The sequence below is a fragment of the Echeneis naucrates genome, chromosome 3 (genome assembly GCF_900963305.1).
Source record: "Echeneis naucrates chromosome 3, fEcheNa1.1, whole genome shotgun sequence".
NCBI lineage: Eukaryota > Metazoa > Chordata > Actinopteri > Carangiformes > Echeneidae > Echeneis > Echeneis naucrates.
Genome location: NC_042513.1, coordinates 12,175,556 through 12,193,913, shown reverse-complemented (window position 1 = coordinate 12,193,913; position 18,358 = coordinate 12,175,556). Strand labels below are relative to the sequence as shown.

The following is an 18,358-nucleotide window of genomic DNA, read 5'->3' as shown; positions in this document are numbered from 1 at the left end:
TTCAAGAATAGCACGCTAAGATTGCATTTCATCAGTGTTTAGCTGTAAGAGAGGACTTATTTTGTTATTACAATATTAATGTTCATTGACCAGTCTGGCTATCACAGGAGATTTGAGAAATGGATGATGAACCCATTTCAGACTGTCCTGTGCTTTAGGACAAAGTATTTACTCCAACAAAAATATTCAGTTGGTGGTTTATCACACAAGCAATTTGAGCAACTCCCCATGCAGCTTTGTTCAAGAAACTAAGCCAGCAGGCTACACAGAAAGAGATGGACTTGTTGTTGGTGTTGTTGCAGAAATGTCCTTTTGAGATATGGTCAAGCTAAAAAGAGAGAATCTAGCACCACGAACAGATGACAAATCTTAAGCAGCCAGGTACCTGAGAGCAGAGCAATAAACAGCTTGACTGACATTTTCAATGAAGTAGCACAATGAATGAAAGCTGAGTTATTCCGGTACACTGGGATTAGGGAATAAGAAATTAGCCCTGTGCTGAAGGAATGCTGCTTGAAAATGTCTGCCTAAAATGTGTTCCAAAGTATACTTGATTACTGTTTCTGTGTGAAAAGTACAGATTTGACACACAGGTGCCCTTCAGTGGTATATCATCAATGCTGGTAGAGTCTCCTCCAGAGAGGAATAAGGAAAGATTTATGAACTGTGAGTGACTCAACTCACCTGTATTTATGTAGTTAGGCTCTTTTAACTCTCAATGATATGCTGTTTGAAGCAAGCCCTCAAATGATTTAGTTTAAAAGCAGCCTGGTAGAGGATGATTGGCCATCTGTTAATATGTGCTTATTCCTGCTCTATCTGCTCCTAAGATAATCGATTTTAAAATGCCTAATTTTCTTCTACACTGGTATTACAATAAATAGCCCTATTCCAGTATTCAGCAATTAGCACCCTGCTCTCAGGGCTAGTAAGTATTAGGCAAAGCAATGACTGGACTGTCTTTTGAAGGAATGTATAAAATATGGTAACCTGATAATTATCTAAGATGGGCCAGAATAAAATCACCTCCCTTCACTGCCCTTCCTGTCACATGTATAAGATCACAGATGCCCACATTAGTTTATGATTGACTAAGGGTGAAGACCTCAATTAACAGCGGTTCATTTCAGTCTTTTTCCGATGATGGTTTTTGTGGACATGATAGATAATTTCCTTTTCTTTGTAGTATAATGTGGCATAGTTTATAAAAAGCAGTGTAAATGGCCTGAAAATTAGAGTTCAACTTTATACTTAGGTGAAATTATAAATTTGATGTGAGACTGATGCAGATCAAGAGAAGAATCTTTCCCTAGACCATGAAAAAAAATATTTGTATTATTCTACCATAAGTCTTTTGCTTTTTATGCAATTTCATAGAACGTGGCTATGTTTAAAAGGCAGCTTTTGTTTGCATGTTTACATGTTTAAATCAAGGCTGTCCCAGTCATCTGACTGGATCTCATCTGGGCCAGCCCTTAAATCAGACAATGTGGTTACGATTGTGACATCCTTTTGTGTGCTCCCCCCAGACACCCAGAACTACTGAGGAGGAGAGTGTGTTTGACCCCACCACACTGTAACTGAATGTTCTTTATAATGTATGTTAATATTCAACCTTCTGTGACAAATTGCTACGCCGAACCTTATGCAGATGATACAGCTGTATATCTCTTTGCAAACATTGCACCCTCGACCTCTAAACTCTGAAAAGCCGTTGAAATTAGCGAGTCAAACAGGGACCAAATATAGCTGGTCCTCCAACCTGAACAGCCACACAAGTCTTTTAATCAACCCTGTGATAGGACTCTTGGCAGGCTCTCCTGAAATAGCAGCTCCATGGCAACAGTCATACCAGACCGCGGTATGGTCACAGTTACAGTAATAAACAAACAGACTGTACCATCCTGCCACTATGGAGACCCTGCTTACTATAATAATGGTCACGATGGTGAGGTTTTGGGAAAGATCATACTCTGAGTTAGAATAAATATCACTGTTGAATGGTTTGGGGCTAACATAAGCTACTCCAAAAGCCTCTTCCATAGGAATGAAACTGCACCTCTGTGCGTCATGTTACTGTGTTTTGCTGAATAATCATTCCGCCCCAACCTCTTTGTGAAAAAGGAGTTTGACGCTCTTCTATACACTTCTGTCCTCATGCTGCCCTAAGGATCATTACTGGTGACAGTAATGAATCTGCTCTACTTGACATTGAACATTGTGCAAAAAGGCTCTCACAGTAAGATTTCATAAATCACCTCCACATTAAACTGATCCCAAAGCCAGTATTTGATTTACAGACAGGATCTGACCTGATTGGCTACTACTGAGAAAAAACTGTTTGAGCTTTTGTGCTGAAAAAACACAGAACATTTTAAGACACATTCAAATGAAACACAATTATAGCTTCCACTCGGCTCATGACGTCATTAAAAATTTCCTCAGTGATTAAACAACATTTTAGACTGAGGTTAAGGTTAAATGAATTCATGAATCTTTTTTTGGCTTAGCTTGTATGAACCTGATGTTTCCCTAATATATTAAAATATAGTTCAAATTATTGGGAAAAGAGTTTTCAATGATCATCTTCGTGAATATCTTACATTAGTTCTGTATTCACACTGTACTCTCATGTCAGTGGTAGAGGACATGAGTTTAGAGCATTGTGCAACATTTGCGACAGTGTTGAATCTTCCCCTTTGAGCCCCAGCTAAGTAGCTGTCCATTAAAGATATTTGAAATGTTCAGAAATCTCACCATCAGCTGCAATCTGTTTGATCCAAAGAGTTATTTTAAACATTCTATAGGGTGATGGTCCAGCTGACAAACCTATAAGGGTGCTGATATACTATATCAGTTGCGAGATAAGGTTTCCCTGATCTCCATCTGACATCGATGTGCGAACAGTTTGCACTGACTAAGAAAGCTATTAGGACTCAATAAAAATGCATTATTTGCATCAGCAAAATATCAGTCACTGAAACTATGTATATCAGTATTCTATACTGCATTTAGTGGTTTGATCCTGTTGCAATTGTAGCTGTTGTTTCGTCTTAATTGCTTCATTAAACAGCCCATTCATAACACGTTGAAGCAGTAGTACGGCAAATGCTTTGGAATGCAAATCTTAATCTCTGTAAATGCTAATCTAGTGTCATCTATTTAAATATCATAAACTGCTTACCACTCATTTCTGTATTTTTTTTAAACTGGCAGTGCTTTATACAGTTGCTGTTTATCATTGCTACACAGACGTTTTATACTGCGCTACCTATTTAAGATTATCTCACATTTTCTGAAAGCAATGGAAAGTGTAATTGTTTTGAAAATATTTGAGGGTTATAAAAAAAAAAATCAATTAAGGACCGTCCTCAGTGTGACGCCTGCAAAACAGGAAAGTCAATTTCTTTTTTTCTTTTTTTATATCAGTGTCAACTCAATGTCAACTGCAAGCAGCCGCTTGCAGCTTATAAGTGTGTAGAAAATCACAGTCCTTCAACTTTTGGTGTAGGTTGCTCCTTGGCCTGTGGATGATTTGTTGAAAATTAGAGCCAACATCAGAGACAACATACCCTAATAAAATATAAACTGCCCATTTAATAAGATTTGTGAGAGAGCAGGAAGGGATATATGCAGTAGTCGGTAGGCTTTTGGGAACAATGTGAGGTTATGTTTATCTGACAGGAGTGGTTTTTTCATAATAGTAGGAAGTCCTTTTTCTCATTAAATAAAAAGACACACGATTTCTTTAATCATACATCACATGCCCATAAAATCTAAACTCTTTTTGACCTCACTATATTTTAGAATGTAGGAAATTCTGGTCCTTCAGTAAACTTAAAAAAGAAAAGAAAAAAAAAATAGCATTTTTTTTTCCAGAACAGATGTATAAGTTCCGATTTCTTTGAGAGTAGTTTTATATAATATAAGTGCATTGTGGTTCAGAAAATGCAGTCCACAGGATTTTAGACAAGCCGATCCTTGGACATTTGTATCTCATCGTGTCAGTCCTAAATGTAGCCAGTGGGTTTGTGTGAGAGCCAGCCCACTGCAGTGGGTGCAGGTGCTATCTACCACTGTACCAGCAGAACACTAATAAATCTGATGAAAAGCTAGATAGGAGATTTAAAAATGAGACTTTTTGAAGTGGCAAATCACTGAGGAGTAAGAGCCAGTGAGCCAACTCCTGAGCTCAGTCAACGGCCGTGGCCCCGTAACTGTCGGCCTGCCTGAAATGATTCAAATAGTCTTGCCTTATTCCAAATTAATAATCTAGCTGCCAGCGGGTTTCTCATCCAGATCAGATCGGTGCACCAGCAGGGCAGTTAACCAGTAATCAAGTCACATCCGTCATCCAATTCCAAATTCTCCACCTCACATTTTGCTCCCTAACTTTCCTCCTCTGCTGTGCCTGGCTTAACTTGTTCTTTTGTGTTTTCCCTGAGTGATGCTTGAAACATGCAGGGAGGCTTTTCTGATTGCCCGTGATGTGAATCAGATGCATCTGTCTGCCTAGTTGCTGGTTTCCAAATACTTAGCCAACGGTCCAATGAGAGGAAACAAACCAATAAGCTACACAGCTCCTAGTAGATAACCCTTTACAAATGTCTGTCATAGAGGAGAAACAAAAATTCAGCCCTCAGCTATGTATTGTAATTTACTACAATACAAATTAGATTCTCCTGCGGGGTCCTGTACGGTCTCAGCTAAAATGAAACCGCCCTTTGTGAGCAGACCAGCAGAGATTATGAGCAGACAAAATTAGTCTCTTAATCAATTAGTTGAACAACAGAAAATTAATCAGCACTTGATCTGAATAATCATTTAAGACATTTTTCAATTATGAGGATATGCTGCATCTCTAACATCATAGCAATTTGTTTTTCTTCCACGGTTGGGCTGTTGGACAGGTGAAATAAATGCTTAAAAGACCTAACCTTGGCTTTTGGGCAAATAATACAATAGAGAAAAAAATCTTTCCTTTTATAGACGTTTCTGGTATGAAGCTTCAATGAAAAGAAGAGAAGATGCTAATTTGCTAATCTAATAAATACAATGTTAACAAGATTAACAAGAGTTGGGAAATATGGAAACAAACTGGTCTGCCACTGACAGTGTGTTTGGGAGGATAACATTCATCTAATAATTACCTGCTGGATATATGTTATTTATTGCTGTTTTGGAGTCAATAGGGTTTATCAAATTAGAACGATATGAAGTTCTTGTTGTCCAGGTGCTTAGTTGCTCTCCCTCCTGTTTGTTTTAGCCATTCATGCATTATTATCTATCACTGCATTGAATATAATATATACTGTATATGGAAACTTTATACAATATTCCTTCCTCATTCTAGTAAAACATGTTCAGGTCACACTCTCTGAATGAGAGGCTGAGCAAATATGTGTAATAGTAATGTGTAAAGGTGAGGACTTAGAGTCTTTAAGTTTGTGGGCTTTTCTATAAAATTTTAGTTTCTCATGTTGGGCCCTTCTGTGATTATGTGCCATTATTTACACTGCTGCTCTGACAAAGGAAATAGGAAAATTCTATACTGAAGTTGGAGTGTTGATGTTCTGAGGATACTGCCTCTGGTGTAAAACAACTTGTTTCTTGTAGAGTTCTCTGAAAATACGGGAAACAAAGCTGGATTAGATGTTGTCAGTTTGTCTGAGGGAAAAGGTGAGTCTCTTCCACACTAAAGGGATTGTTTTATAATTCGCAATTGCAGTAAACATTGATGTCTAGCAGAACGCGTCTTTTGGAGTAAACAAAAGAGTCCAAAGCACAATCCAGCTTGATTATAGCACAACTACTGAGCCTGGAAACACAGTGTTACACAGCTTTGAAAAGCAAGGATGGGCATAATTGCATTAGACACACCTAAATCCTAGATTTAATGGAAGCTGGCAACCTTCAGAGGTTCACAGGATGCTTTTGAAGATGTAATTTGTGTGATATAGGTCCCTGTATGAGATTTCACCATAGGAAGAAAGAAAGAGTCGCATCAACATAATACAGGCAGGATGAAGAAAGGCAAAGAAACTCAACTGAGCATCAGCACCTCTGCGATACCATTTCAGGGGATTGTATGAATTTGTAATTAGCCAGGAGAAAGTGGGCATGGCACTGACCTGCTTAAGTTGAAATCAAATGCAGCTTTCCCAGCCAAACCCACATTTGGCTGAAAGGGTTTCACGTCACCGTGAAAATGAGTTGGTCTATACTTGACAACAGATAGAGAAAAGTGGATTGTCTGATGAGCTCAGCTCAAGCATAAAATAGAGAAGTACACTGAGATCTTTCCTCTTTATATGTGGCTGAAGGTAGAACTGAGGAAACGATGAAGAGAGAAATTATTGTTATTATTGTTTGTAGAAGTCAAACAAATATTCACTAGTTTCCCAATTATGAATGTACTTCAGTTCAGCATTACGCGATCAGCGTTTTTTTTTTCTTTTCCTGGTATTTTTTGATAGCTTATTTTCTTTATTATATATTCACATTCCTTCTGTGTGTCTTGTCTTATTTTTGGTTTGTTTTGACTGCTGCATTTCCCCTTACTATAAGGCACCTATCTGTCTAAAAAACAGCTTTGTTTCCAAGCACATGTAGAGAATGATAGTGTTAAATGTCGAGGGAAAGGAACTGGCATCTAGTTGTGCATGAAAATTGCCCGTGAGTAATCATTGAATTATTCATCTAATATGCTAAGTATTTCTATTTCAATGACTTAAACCTCCCTTGGTGGAAAATTACATAATTTAAGTGATGAACAAATTAGAAGAACTCACTTTTCAAGCATGAGAAACTGGAGGGATCATAGATCATTTTCATATCACAGAGCACTTCCAGTGTCATTTTATATTTTATATGGAGCGTTCAAATGCAACCTGAAAAAAGGGGATAAAAAGGTCAGTTAAAGTTCTGGGTGGAAAGTGTACATGATTAAACCAGAGGTTAAGATCCCCACCACACAAACACCCTCAATTCATCCCTGCCCTGAATGCTCTCAATTTCCAGCCTATAAAATTCAAAAAAAGGGGGAAATGCTGAATATTTTTTATTTATTGCTCATGTGTAAAATTGGTTTACACTACTTTAATTGCATCTGTCTAAATGACAAATACAGATGCATCCAGGCTCTTCCTGCTGCATGGTACTTATTTTCAAATTATTTTCACTTGTATGATAAGATTGACATTTTAAAGAGTCTAATTTGGAACTCTTTATTATTTTTTCCTGTATTGTTTGTATTATGTAGTTATAAAATTCATTCTGTTAAATTTTTTACAGAAGATATCATGGATTCATTGGTGCAGGGAACTAAGTTGAGCCTTCAACCCAAACTTTAACTATCAGCACCATTTTATTTGGTGACCTGAAAACACTCAAAAGGGTTAGGTTAGTACGACTATTGTATGCTTTCAAAAACACAAAATCACCCAGAATCAGTTCAAAGAATGGAGTTAGCAACATATTTCAATCTACACATTTGGGTTGTGTGACCAGCAGTGCAGTTGACCCTACATAGAAAGTCAATTTTGCTATATGATATAAGCCACGCTCATACAGAGAGGAACAAAACGTATAATTATTTGCATATGCCATATCTCTTCCAGACGTACATCAGCTACAGCTAAAAATAATGCTAATGATATGATTAAAATTACAACAAGCTCTTAATAGTTCATTATTGGTATTACTTCAGTTTTGTCAGATAACCTTCCCAGCCCTCCCCCAACGTAACAATTATGGAACATTCATTTCCTGACATCCGTGCAATTAATATTCCCTGCTGTCTGAGATGTTTATACGACAAGTTGGTAAACATGAAGGACTATTGTTCCACATGTTGGATGGTGGTCATGCTCGGCTAGAGGAATATATTAATTCACTGACAGGCTTTGGGCAGTCCCCTTCATTACAATTATTTATCTGCCCTTTGAAATGGCGTAATTAATCCAGCCTGAAATTGGAGGTAACACATAAACTGCCGTCTGCCTATAATCTGCTCGACAGCAAATAAACTCCCATTGAGCTCAGCAGCTGCTGCTTTCTGCAGCTGATGCCTCCAATCATGGACATGGCACAGTTTGGTAGCATGGTGTGTTAGCACGGCATGCTAGCACTGCTCTCACTGCTCTGAATGTATTTTCACTTTCTATTCCGAGATTTTGAACTAATGATACTCTGATGAACATTGACACATTTGTACGCACCCACTTTCTTCACAGTTTTGTTATATCTACTTAGCTAGTGTTAGCACTGGAAGCTGTTTACTTAACAGTCTGTGAGAAATGTTGTTTGTTCAGCATCAAAATGGATCGCTTCACTGACAGGCATCTGCCTGCAGTGGTGGAAAGCAGCAGTCATATAAATTTATCCATGTCTCTGTCGCTCCTTTTCCTATACTGAAGTTGGCAAGCTAACCAGCTACCCCCTGGACAGGTCACCAGTCCATCACAGGGCCAACACACGGAGACAGACAGAGACCAACAACCACTCACACTCAGAGCAATTTAGAGTCACCTATTAACCGAACCATGATGTCTTTGGACGGTGGGAGGAAACCCACTCAGGCACAAGGAGAACATGCAAACTCTTGCTGTGAGGCAACAGTACTAACCTCTATGCCGCCATGCTGCCCTAAACCATCTGGATCAGTGTCTAATAGTGACTCACTGTGGCCTCCAATATGAGCATGTAGCCCGCTCAGAGGGCATGTTATAACCTTATGACTTGTGAACTTGATAATGGACCATCACCATTATGTTTTTCTGACAGGAAACCAAATTTAGTGTCAGAGAAAATTCAATAGTTCGCAATGATTAATGTTTGATTCATCTTAACTATGTAGCCATTGCTAGCTATTAGATAGATACAGTGTTAGATATTAGTAATAGATACATAGATAGAAACAGAGGGAAATTCAGGAACAGCATGCTCAAACTTTTGTTTGTCCATGCTCAAACTTTGCTTAATCGGAACTCATCAACAGCAAATATTGCACTATTTATATTAGTAGAGCTGATTTGTCTTTATGCCAGTACACTGGATAATTATCATTCTGTCTGCAGATATATGCAGCTTTTGAAAAGAAAAAAAAAGGTCATCTTATTATAATAAGATTGCTGTAATAACTGATGGCTGATAATGTGTTCTCTTTCTCTGTGCTATATTTGGTGACTGATAAATAAGATGACATAAACAGGATGCGGGCGACAGCAGACCAGGGGTAGAAATAGGCTAAAAGATATCCCATCAGCACTCTGGAGTGCTTCAAGGGATACAGAATTTGTTTATGAGAGATTCTTGCCCTAAATTGATCCTGTCTTATTTATTTGGGATAAACAACTTATTAAACATCTTATCACCATCATTTGTAAGAAAGTTTACATAAATTGCTACTGATGAAGCTATTAAAGATAATGAGCAGTGTAGTAACAGGGCAATAAGGAGGGTGTTTGCTGATAATTTAATTAAACAATGTTTGATATTTTGGATAACTTACCATTCAGCTTTGCACCCTCACATGATTTATTAAAACAGCGTGTTTATAATGGTGCTTTGTATAGCTGAGTGGAGAGGCTGATTGATAGATGTCAGATTGGGCATAGGTGGGAATTAAAGTGACAAGTCTGGTAGTGGAGGGGTCTCCAAATACACCGAGCCCGGGGGAATCCTTTAATTTGTCCTTGTCTGAACTGCCAACTCTATCCTGCATAATTTCCAAAAATAGTAGTGAGAGCCGACGCTGGGGTGGGGGAGACATTAGGTTACTCACCCTGCTAACACACTGAGCTCCTCTGATTATGCTCACTGCAGCTAAATGCTAAGCACACGATGTTGAATGATATCCTCAAGTTTTACTGCTCTCTACACGAGGAGCCATCATTTTGTGTTGCTGTCGACTCCATCAATTGTATTTATTTATTTATTTATTTATTTCAGTATTAACCAGTCAAACGGCACAGACAAAGGAATGGCTCCCCAGTATATGCTTCTTCATGTCTATATGTTGTAATAAAAAGTATATCAGCGCATGAAAGAGATTGAGACGAAATAAATCAATAAAGTTGAAAAAAAAAAAAAAAACCCACACACATAATATCGACGCAGCAGCCTAGCCCGGTTCACAGTAGGGCACGTCAGATAAAAAAATCTTTAAATGTTGACATAACTATGTAGAGAAAGGTATCACTGTTCCTGCATCTGGAGTCTGAATGCAGAAGATACGTAAAATAGATGATTAAATCCGCCTTTGAGCACATTCGTGAAAATCACACTGTTTATTACGTATTCCTTTTTATTCTCCTTCAGCTTCAATTCAACTAATGCAATTAAATGTAATGAAGCTATCATGATAATATGTGCCTTGACACTCATTTCAGAAATATATTGACAATGGTGATTTCACACACATATACTATATGTTTTTGCTGTGGAGCCATGTTGTGTAGGCTTGCACTTATCAACAGCAGACCATGAGGTCTACCATCAGGTTGGTGAGACCAAACACTCGGATCTTAACTTTGGGTTTATGGCTTTTCTTTTTTGCCTCTGCAGGTCTCTTGTGCGCTGCAGGGTCGGGCTCATAAAGCTCAAGAGACCTGCTGTGACTCCCAGACTAAAGAAATATTTGCCCTCAATAATCGGATTCAATAAGCGATGCCTCCTCCTCAGTCATGGGAGGTTTGACGAGTGTCATGGCAGCCAGGGATTGATTTCAAACTGCAGATGTTTTGAAGTGAAAGATTTCATTATCCCCGTCCCATGGCCATGCGCCTGGTGGTGCCATTTCTGATCATAAGCCGTTCTGTCATGCATTCTGGTCCTCATTATTACACTTCTCCGCCTTGAAAAAGGGGGATCTTTGTTTGGGAGGAGGCTGCTCAAACACTGGACTCTTAGGCTGTCATGGTACAATCATCCAGCTGTTACCATTTGTTTGTTGCAATGAGCAATATCTCGTGGATTGTGTTGGGAAAAGAAATGAAGACTTTATCTAAGAACCTTGTGATGCTTCTGTGTCAGTGGGCTTCAAATTATGCATCTTACTCATTTTGTAGATACCCAAGGGCCCATTCCATTGGGTCATGAGTAATATGGCAACACAGAGGAATCTCTGACTTTCCCCATCTTTCTGCAACAAATTTCCCGCCAATGCCATATGGTGGCAAGCCATGTGTGGGATTGAGTATGCCATGTTATTTATTTATTTCCCGCATCTTGCTCTTCTATTGGTGATTTATGTGTTATTGTGTATGTTTTCTTGCTGGGATCTATGACATAGTGCGTGCAGGGCTTTTGGAGGAGGGCCCAGGTTGAAACCGAGCCATGGAATCAAAATAATGTGCCAGCGTTCGACTCATTTAACACTGAAGCGCTCTGTTTTTTACTTGGACCTGGTGTGTGAAGAATGGTCAATGGGAGTCTATTCTTAAAAAGAAATTCATGTAAATGCACGCACTAAGTGTTTTTTTTTTTTTTTCTTTTTTTTTTCGGACCATCTGCAAGTGCTTAGCAAGGAATTGTTCTGCTATATCAAGTCCATATAGTGTACTTGAATCTGTTGTTTGAGTTTGTGATTTCAAAGAAGTAAGCAGAGAATCCATTAGATTTTCTTGTTAAGAAAGAAGAACTTATTTGTTTATTTGTTTACCCATGGTTCCAGATTTAAACCCCATTTCCTAAAATTCGGTGTATATACAAATGGTTTAGATGCCCCAAATCTGCTTTTCATTAGCATTTTGCAAATGATTGTGATGGATGTTGAAACAAAACCTTCGACGACAACACATTTTACTTGCAATCGTTTCTGTTCAGTATCTGCCTGCGGCTATGAAAACAGGATTAACGTCTCTATGGTCATGTTTAACCATGTAGGATTTGAATCCTTGGTCCAAGTGTTCAGTGTTTATGTTTACAACATTTAGGAGGCATGTTTGTGTGGATCATAGCACCAGAGTAAAAATATATACACAACTCTTTATTTTCAACACACCTTTACAGCTATGAATGGTTTTATTTTCACCCACCTATCTCAATGTTACCAATTTGAATTCAAATCTACTGCAGTTTGTTCAAGTCATTGTAATCTGTATGCAGATTATTAACCTCAATCCATTATTTTCAAATTAATTCTCATATTGGCCACATGTTGGGGTTTTATTTAGTTAATCAGTTTTACATTTTCCATTTTTTTTCCTACACCAGCTAAATTGCAAAGTAAAATAGGGCAAAGTGAAGATGGCAGTGTGGTGCAGGCCCAGTCTACTCACTAACCTCAATTTGTCTCTTGATAAACACACCTTTCCCGGCAGAAAAAAAAACAAAAAACAAATTGGTGCTTTATACTATAAAAAGATTACATTATGGTCTTTGGCCTTTTGGCTTAATGTTTTGATTGCTGTTATGAGCAGCAACAATTACATGACTCAAAGGGTCGTCAAAGTAATCAGATTTGTGGGCTTTATGGGAAATAGGGGGGTAACCACATGGAGAGACACTTGATTTCAAACACCTCTCAAAGGTCTCGGTACTGTTGTCCTTGAGTCAGTAAACAAGGATGTTAGATTTAATGAAAAATAGATTTTCCTGGTTTTAGTTTTTTTGTCATCCATTGGAAGGGAACACATAAGTTGTAACTCTTATCCTGTTGATTAAAACAGATCAAATCGCTTAAGATGAAGCAACCAAAGGCCAAATGTGTCGCATCATCCAGCATACCACCTGTCTTTTCCCTTCAGCCTGTTCACTTTCAGCACAACTGGTCCATTTGACTGTTGTTTGCGCATCCAGACCGTCTTTGTGCCCAGTTATACAGCACATTGCTTGGCTGGGATGCCATGTACAATAGATGAGAAAATCTTTATTGGGGTTATACCTCACATTGAGATGCTATGAAATAATATTTGCCTCTCTGAAAGCTCTGTAATAAATGACAAGGACACCTCTTCAGTGCCATTCAAATGGAATTTGATTTTGCAAAGAGAAAAACAGGATTTGACAAATGTGCCCTGTAGAATTTTTCCCTTCATAATTGGATGAAGAACATGATTATTTAAATGGAAATGCAGGGGCATTCCTTAGGTCAAGAAAACCTATCCCTGTAAAATGAGCCTTCACCAAATTGTTTGATTGAAGGGAATAGTAAAGTTTTCCCCCTCTTTCTTTTACTCAGCCAGAGACTGTGCTGAGCAGATATTGGTTTTCTCCCTATTGCTCTACCCTTTAGCTTTAACGATGGCGCTTTTAATCCAGTTTAAAACACCTCCTTCCTCCTCCCATGGGGTGCCGATAAAGAGGGAATTCTCTCCATCAGTGGCAGGTTTTTAATAGTGAATTCTCACTCTCCCGTTCTCTCAACAGACAAAGCTATGATGGGCTGGAAAAGAAGCTACAGGAAGTCTTCAGTGAAAGAAGCAGCATCTTGCACCAACTTTCCAAGACATCAAAGGAGCTGGACAGCATAAAAGGCAACCTTCAGGTTGGATTTTCACTGTTTCTTTTTGAAAGACACACCAATCTTGGAGGGTTCCGTATGCTGGGAGTTCTCCAGAATTTATTTTCCACTTTTTTTTTTTTATTTCAGCTGTTGGTGACTGCGACAGCCATGACTCTTATCACTTCTTTTATTTCGATCGCTCTGCTGTACACCGGCTTGCTGTTGTTAAATATTAATGGGCAAATGCCTTCCAATTTGAGCCCACACATTGTGAGGCCTGGGACTACAAATACAGCGAATGAATACATAACACACAGTTGGAAATGCGGATCAATTAGTAAGCAAGTGAGCTCAGTCTGTCTGTAATATAAAGGAAAACAACGGTTTTAAAGAGGAAGAGGAAAATCAGAGCAGGGCTGTCTTGAAAGGTAAAGGTCAACTAACATCACACCTCCTGGTCTGTAAAATATGATGGATTGTTTCAAATTCCTTTGATACACAGCTGTTTGCATTCCCGGTTCACCCTTGCATTGAATGGTGATAGCAAAGTTCCAAGGCAGAACCACCAGCTTGTTTGCTACCAATAAGACAGTTTGACCACCAAAGCATCGAACCCTCATGGGTCACTATTTTCGCAATGCAGCCTTGGAGGAAACAATATTATCATAAGCAACGGTCTGAGCTGCAAAAACGAAAGCCTGGTTGTGGCTGCTGTAGCCCTCAGTTATATCTCTCATTAATTAACAGCACACATTTATTCTAAAGGAAAGTTATGAATCTTTTTTTAACTAGAATGTAAACCAACCTGCATTTCTGATGAGATGCAGGGATCAGATTTTCAAATCTTACTTATTTATTTATTTTTTTATAATTATGCAGGTTTTCTCTATTCAACGGCTCTTCCATCCAGTCCTTAGTTTACTTGCATATGTGCTGGGGAGTTTATAAAAATGATGCCCTCATTAAATTTAGCCTGAAAATAAAGAGGGAAAGATGTACGGACGATACCCCAGCCACCACCACTACCACCACACTCCTGCAGTGAGGGTGATTTTTCATGAAGTAAGAATAGAATGAGTTTATAAGACCACTTCAGGTGGATAATAATGAGGATTATTATCCATGTTACAAAGGGAGGTATCTGTCGGTTCTGCCAGCTACTGGTCTTGGGCATTTTCTCAAGTAATGTACCTTATTATACTGAAGATATTACTATTCTGTGAGCATTTTACAAACTGCAACTACCTTGGTGCCAGATACTACACATCACTTCCCAACATTCACTTTAGGTCAACTTAAAAATGGTTATTGGCAATGACTAGAAATGAAAAGAAACTCAGTCGTACGTTCAGATAATTTGGTCATTTGTTATTTTTCATTTGCATCAGTGTTTGCAAACAGTGATCTAGTGAAACATCCGCACTCTTGGACATGTGGGCCCCGGGTGCCAGATGCCCTGCATTAGGCCCCAAGCTGCAGTCTGAGTGATTGGTTCCTCTTCACAGGGTGCTTTCATTTTTAAACTTCGGGCAACTTTTGCAGCCCCAGTAGGACTGTCAGAAAATCAATAATAAACAAATGATAGTCACGTTTTGAATGCATTTGTGTCTGTGTTTTGGAGAAATGTCCCATGTGTGTAGAAAAAGCTCAAGTGGTCTGTCTACTTTATCCCTGGGGCAGGCTTTGATGTCTGCTCTCTCCAGGCTAGTTATCTGGGCATCTATCTTCGCCCCGGGCCCTGTGCCAGCACACCGGGCAGGGCAGAGGTTGGGTTAGATTTCGACTAGTGTGCTGTGGAACCAAGCAATTCTTCAGGGAGGGGGAAACATCATCTACATAAAAATCATCTAATTTTGAAGGAGAATCAACCCAGCAGGGAGACGCATTTACTATTTCTGGAAAGCTTTGACGGAGCAAGTGGTTATGCTTTTAATGAGTTGTCCTCTAGGTGCAGGTCAGCAACCCTAATAATTAAACTTTGGGTGGGGGGGGTTATTCTTGGCAGTAGCTCCCAGGTGAGCAGCCTGTTCAAGAATAAGAGGTCTGTTGCTCTGCTCCACCTAAGTGGGCACTTGAAAATATTTGTATTGTGCTCTGAAAAATAACCAGAACGCATTTGCCAATGAGTTATAATCATCTGCATTGCAGTTTAAACTCAGTGTCATATAACCCCAGCGAATGTTTTTCAAAATGAAATCAGCAAGTATAATAATAGCTCACAGACATATTAGCCCCATATTCACTTTATAACTACAGAAGCATTTACACTGCATTTTACATTCCATCACACTGGGCCAGGTTTGGTGTGAAATTAAATGATTAGCTTTATGACTCAAAGTAATCAAGCTAGTGGACAATAAAGCCATGCACAAAAGAAATTGAGTATCTCAAAGGTCGCAAAGAATTTACCATCTCCTGTAAGAAGATGTGTGTATATATATATAAGTGGTTATGGCTTTGTTTTTAATATGTGTATCTATATTTGTGTGTGTGTGTGTGTGTGTGTGTGTGTGTGTGTGTGTGTGTGTGTGTGTGTGTATACATATGTATACCAGTCAAAATTTTTGACACATTTTTCTATTCATTTGAATAAGTGAGTGTTTCCAAACTTTTGAGTGGTAGTGTGTTTACACACACATGTATAATACATTTAGCTGCTGCTTTTATCCAAAGTACTACCAGCTAAATAGGAAAGGTCATTACCAAAGCGTCTGTGCAGTAGGGAATCTTGGTGTAAGTACTAAGTACTACATCTATTTAATAAGTAGAAGGAGTTCAGACGAAAACTGCATAGTAATTGTTAGGAATGTTACAGTAGGGTGCCTTGTTAAATGCACGTCTATACTTACTAATGCATGTGCAGCTTGGAAACTGTTCAAAATGTGTATTTGAAGATTTTCTGGCAGCCACATATTAAAATAAAAGTGTATCAAATCTGGAAACTGTTTTACGTCAGCAAGTTTTTAGAACAGAACAGAAAGCTTGAAACACTTTGTGTCCTTTTTCAGTGAACAACAACAACAAATACGTTTGCTGTTCATTTTATTGTTTTTATTGGACCTAATATTTTACAATTTCAAGTTGCGTAAGTGCACAATTTTGACTCATCATCAGCGTATCTTCAGAGCAGACCTCAGCTCCCTTCATGCCTTCTTCAACATAAATGGGCATGAAGTAAAATCAGTAGGTGAAGAGGGAGTTCCGCTTTATCGGAAATAAAGCGTATTTACCAAAAGTGTGGTACTATTTGCCACTGAAATCACCTTCAAGCACAATTTAAAGAGGAGCCCTCCCTCCTTCAGTGTCCACATTTTCTGTCTGGGAGTTTCTGTATGTCTCATAACAAATGAAAACTATCTTAGAGGACCCGTAGGGCAACCTGACTAATCCATAATTACCCATTAGGCAGGTGCTGATGAGCCAGTGGAACCCAATCTGTGCCTGTGTCCTCGTTAGGATTTTTAGAAGGTATTCACCACCGTTGTTATGTGCCGTAGGTTTCTGGGGCATCAACAAAAATTTTACATCTGCTGTTTTATTTCATGGTATTCACTTGAGTTATTTTACAATTGTGCTGCTCTTCCTATTGCATTACATTAGTCACCCATGACTCATCGTTAACACATTAGACATCAGAGTTTGCTGGAAGGAACAACACTGACAAGCTGTGTTGGCTATGAAATGCATTGTGCCAAACTGTGTGTTTCTTGGACAAAAAGGGTGTCTTCTGTTCTCTTTCAGACTCTGAAAAATGATGACTCAGTACCCAAGAAGGACGTGCAGAGGATCCTGGAGCTCAGCCACAAACAGAGGTGAAGTGAGGCAACATCAATGACTTGGACATAAGTTACTGATAATAATGATGCTATTCCCAAATGGCATAAAGATGGATCATGACCATCATTAATGGCTTTTTTTTTTTTGAACATCATACTTTCCAGGTTCCTCATCAATTTCATCCCAAAAAATGATATGTAATCACTTAATTATATTCAATCCATATTAAAACTTGTGAGAACTTAAGTGTTTCTCAAATAGATTTGTGAAAAGACTCAGGAATCCAGTCAAAGTCCCATTCATTTTTGATGATGTTGCATGAGTTTAGTCATCAACACAATAGATTAACCATTTGTCATAGAAAATATTCAATAAGAAGTCAAAGATAAAAACCTGGCTACTTAAAAACTGCAGGGTAGATGATAAATCCCACGTGCCTGTGTGTATTTTATTAAAGAAAAATCTGATCACTGAGCGTAAAATTCTGTTATGCGCACCAGTGACAGCTGATGGAAGCTACAGATTACATTGTTGAAGAGACTACAAGTACACTTTGCAGTTTGAATCGATTAACTTTGAACGTTATGCGTAAACACAACAAGGTGCTATATTCACTGAATCCATCCAAAACGTACCCAGAGTTTCCAAGAATTTATTACCAATTCAACATAAGCCGTTGAGTGGCTTCTTCTCCACAGAAACAGTGGGTGAACTCTTGGGTGTTTTGATGTTGCCCAGCATACAAAGCTGGGGTTTTTCAGATTGCATATTTAAAATATTATGTCGCTACCCTGAAGAGTGTCCTTAAAATGCATAATGTGAAATAGGTCTTGGCTGTCTCCTCACGTCTCAATGGTATTCAATAATCATAAATATATACACAGCAATCAAAGTAGAGGTGAAGAATCATGCAGCTGATCAGGTCTGTTATCATACTATGTAACATCCACAGTGATATGGCAACAGAATCAACATCACGTTTATCCAACCAACTGTCAGTTGAAGGTCCTTGGAGGGAAAAAGAGGAAGAAGAATCTCACAGAAGAAATGAACAAAGCAGTTCTGCCTTTGGCAGAAAGCAGCGTATTGCTGTTTGACCCCATTGCTCATAACCAGATCCTCAATGACTAAATA

The 18,358-nt window shown here is 38.6% G+C and overlaps 1 protein-coding gene across 1 annotated transcript in view; it reads left to right on the top strand.

Annotated features, from left to right (window-relative positions):
* luzp2 (leucine zipper protein 2) overlaps nucleotides 1-18,358 on the top strand; it is a 133,764-nt gene that overhangs the window by 57,432 nt on the left and 57,974 nt on the right. The window contains exons 2-3 of the mRNA XM_029498667.1: nucleotides 13,372-13,489; nucleotides 17,189-17,259. Of these exons, the coding sequence (XP_029354527.1) occupies nucleotides 13,372-13,489; nucleotides 17,189-17,259 (189 nt within the window). The remainder of the gene's footprint in view (nucleotides 1-13,371; nucleotides 13,490-17,188; nucleotides 17,260-18,358) is intronic.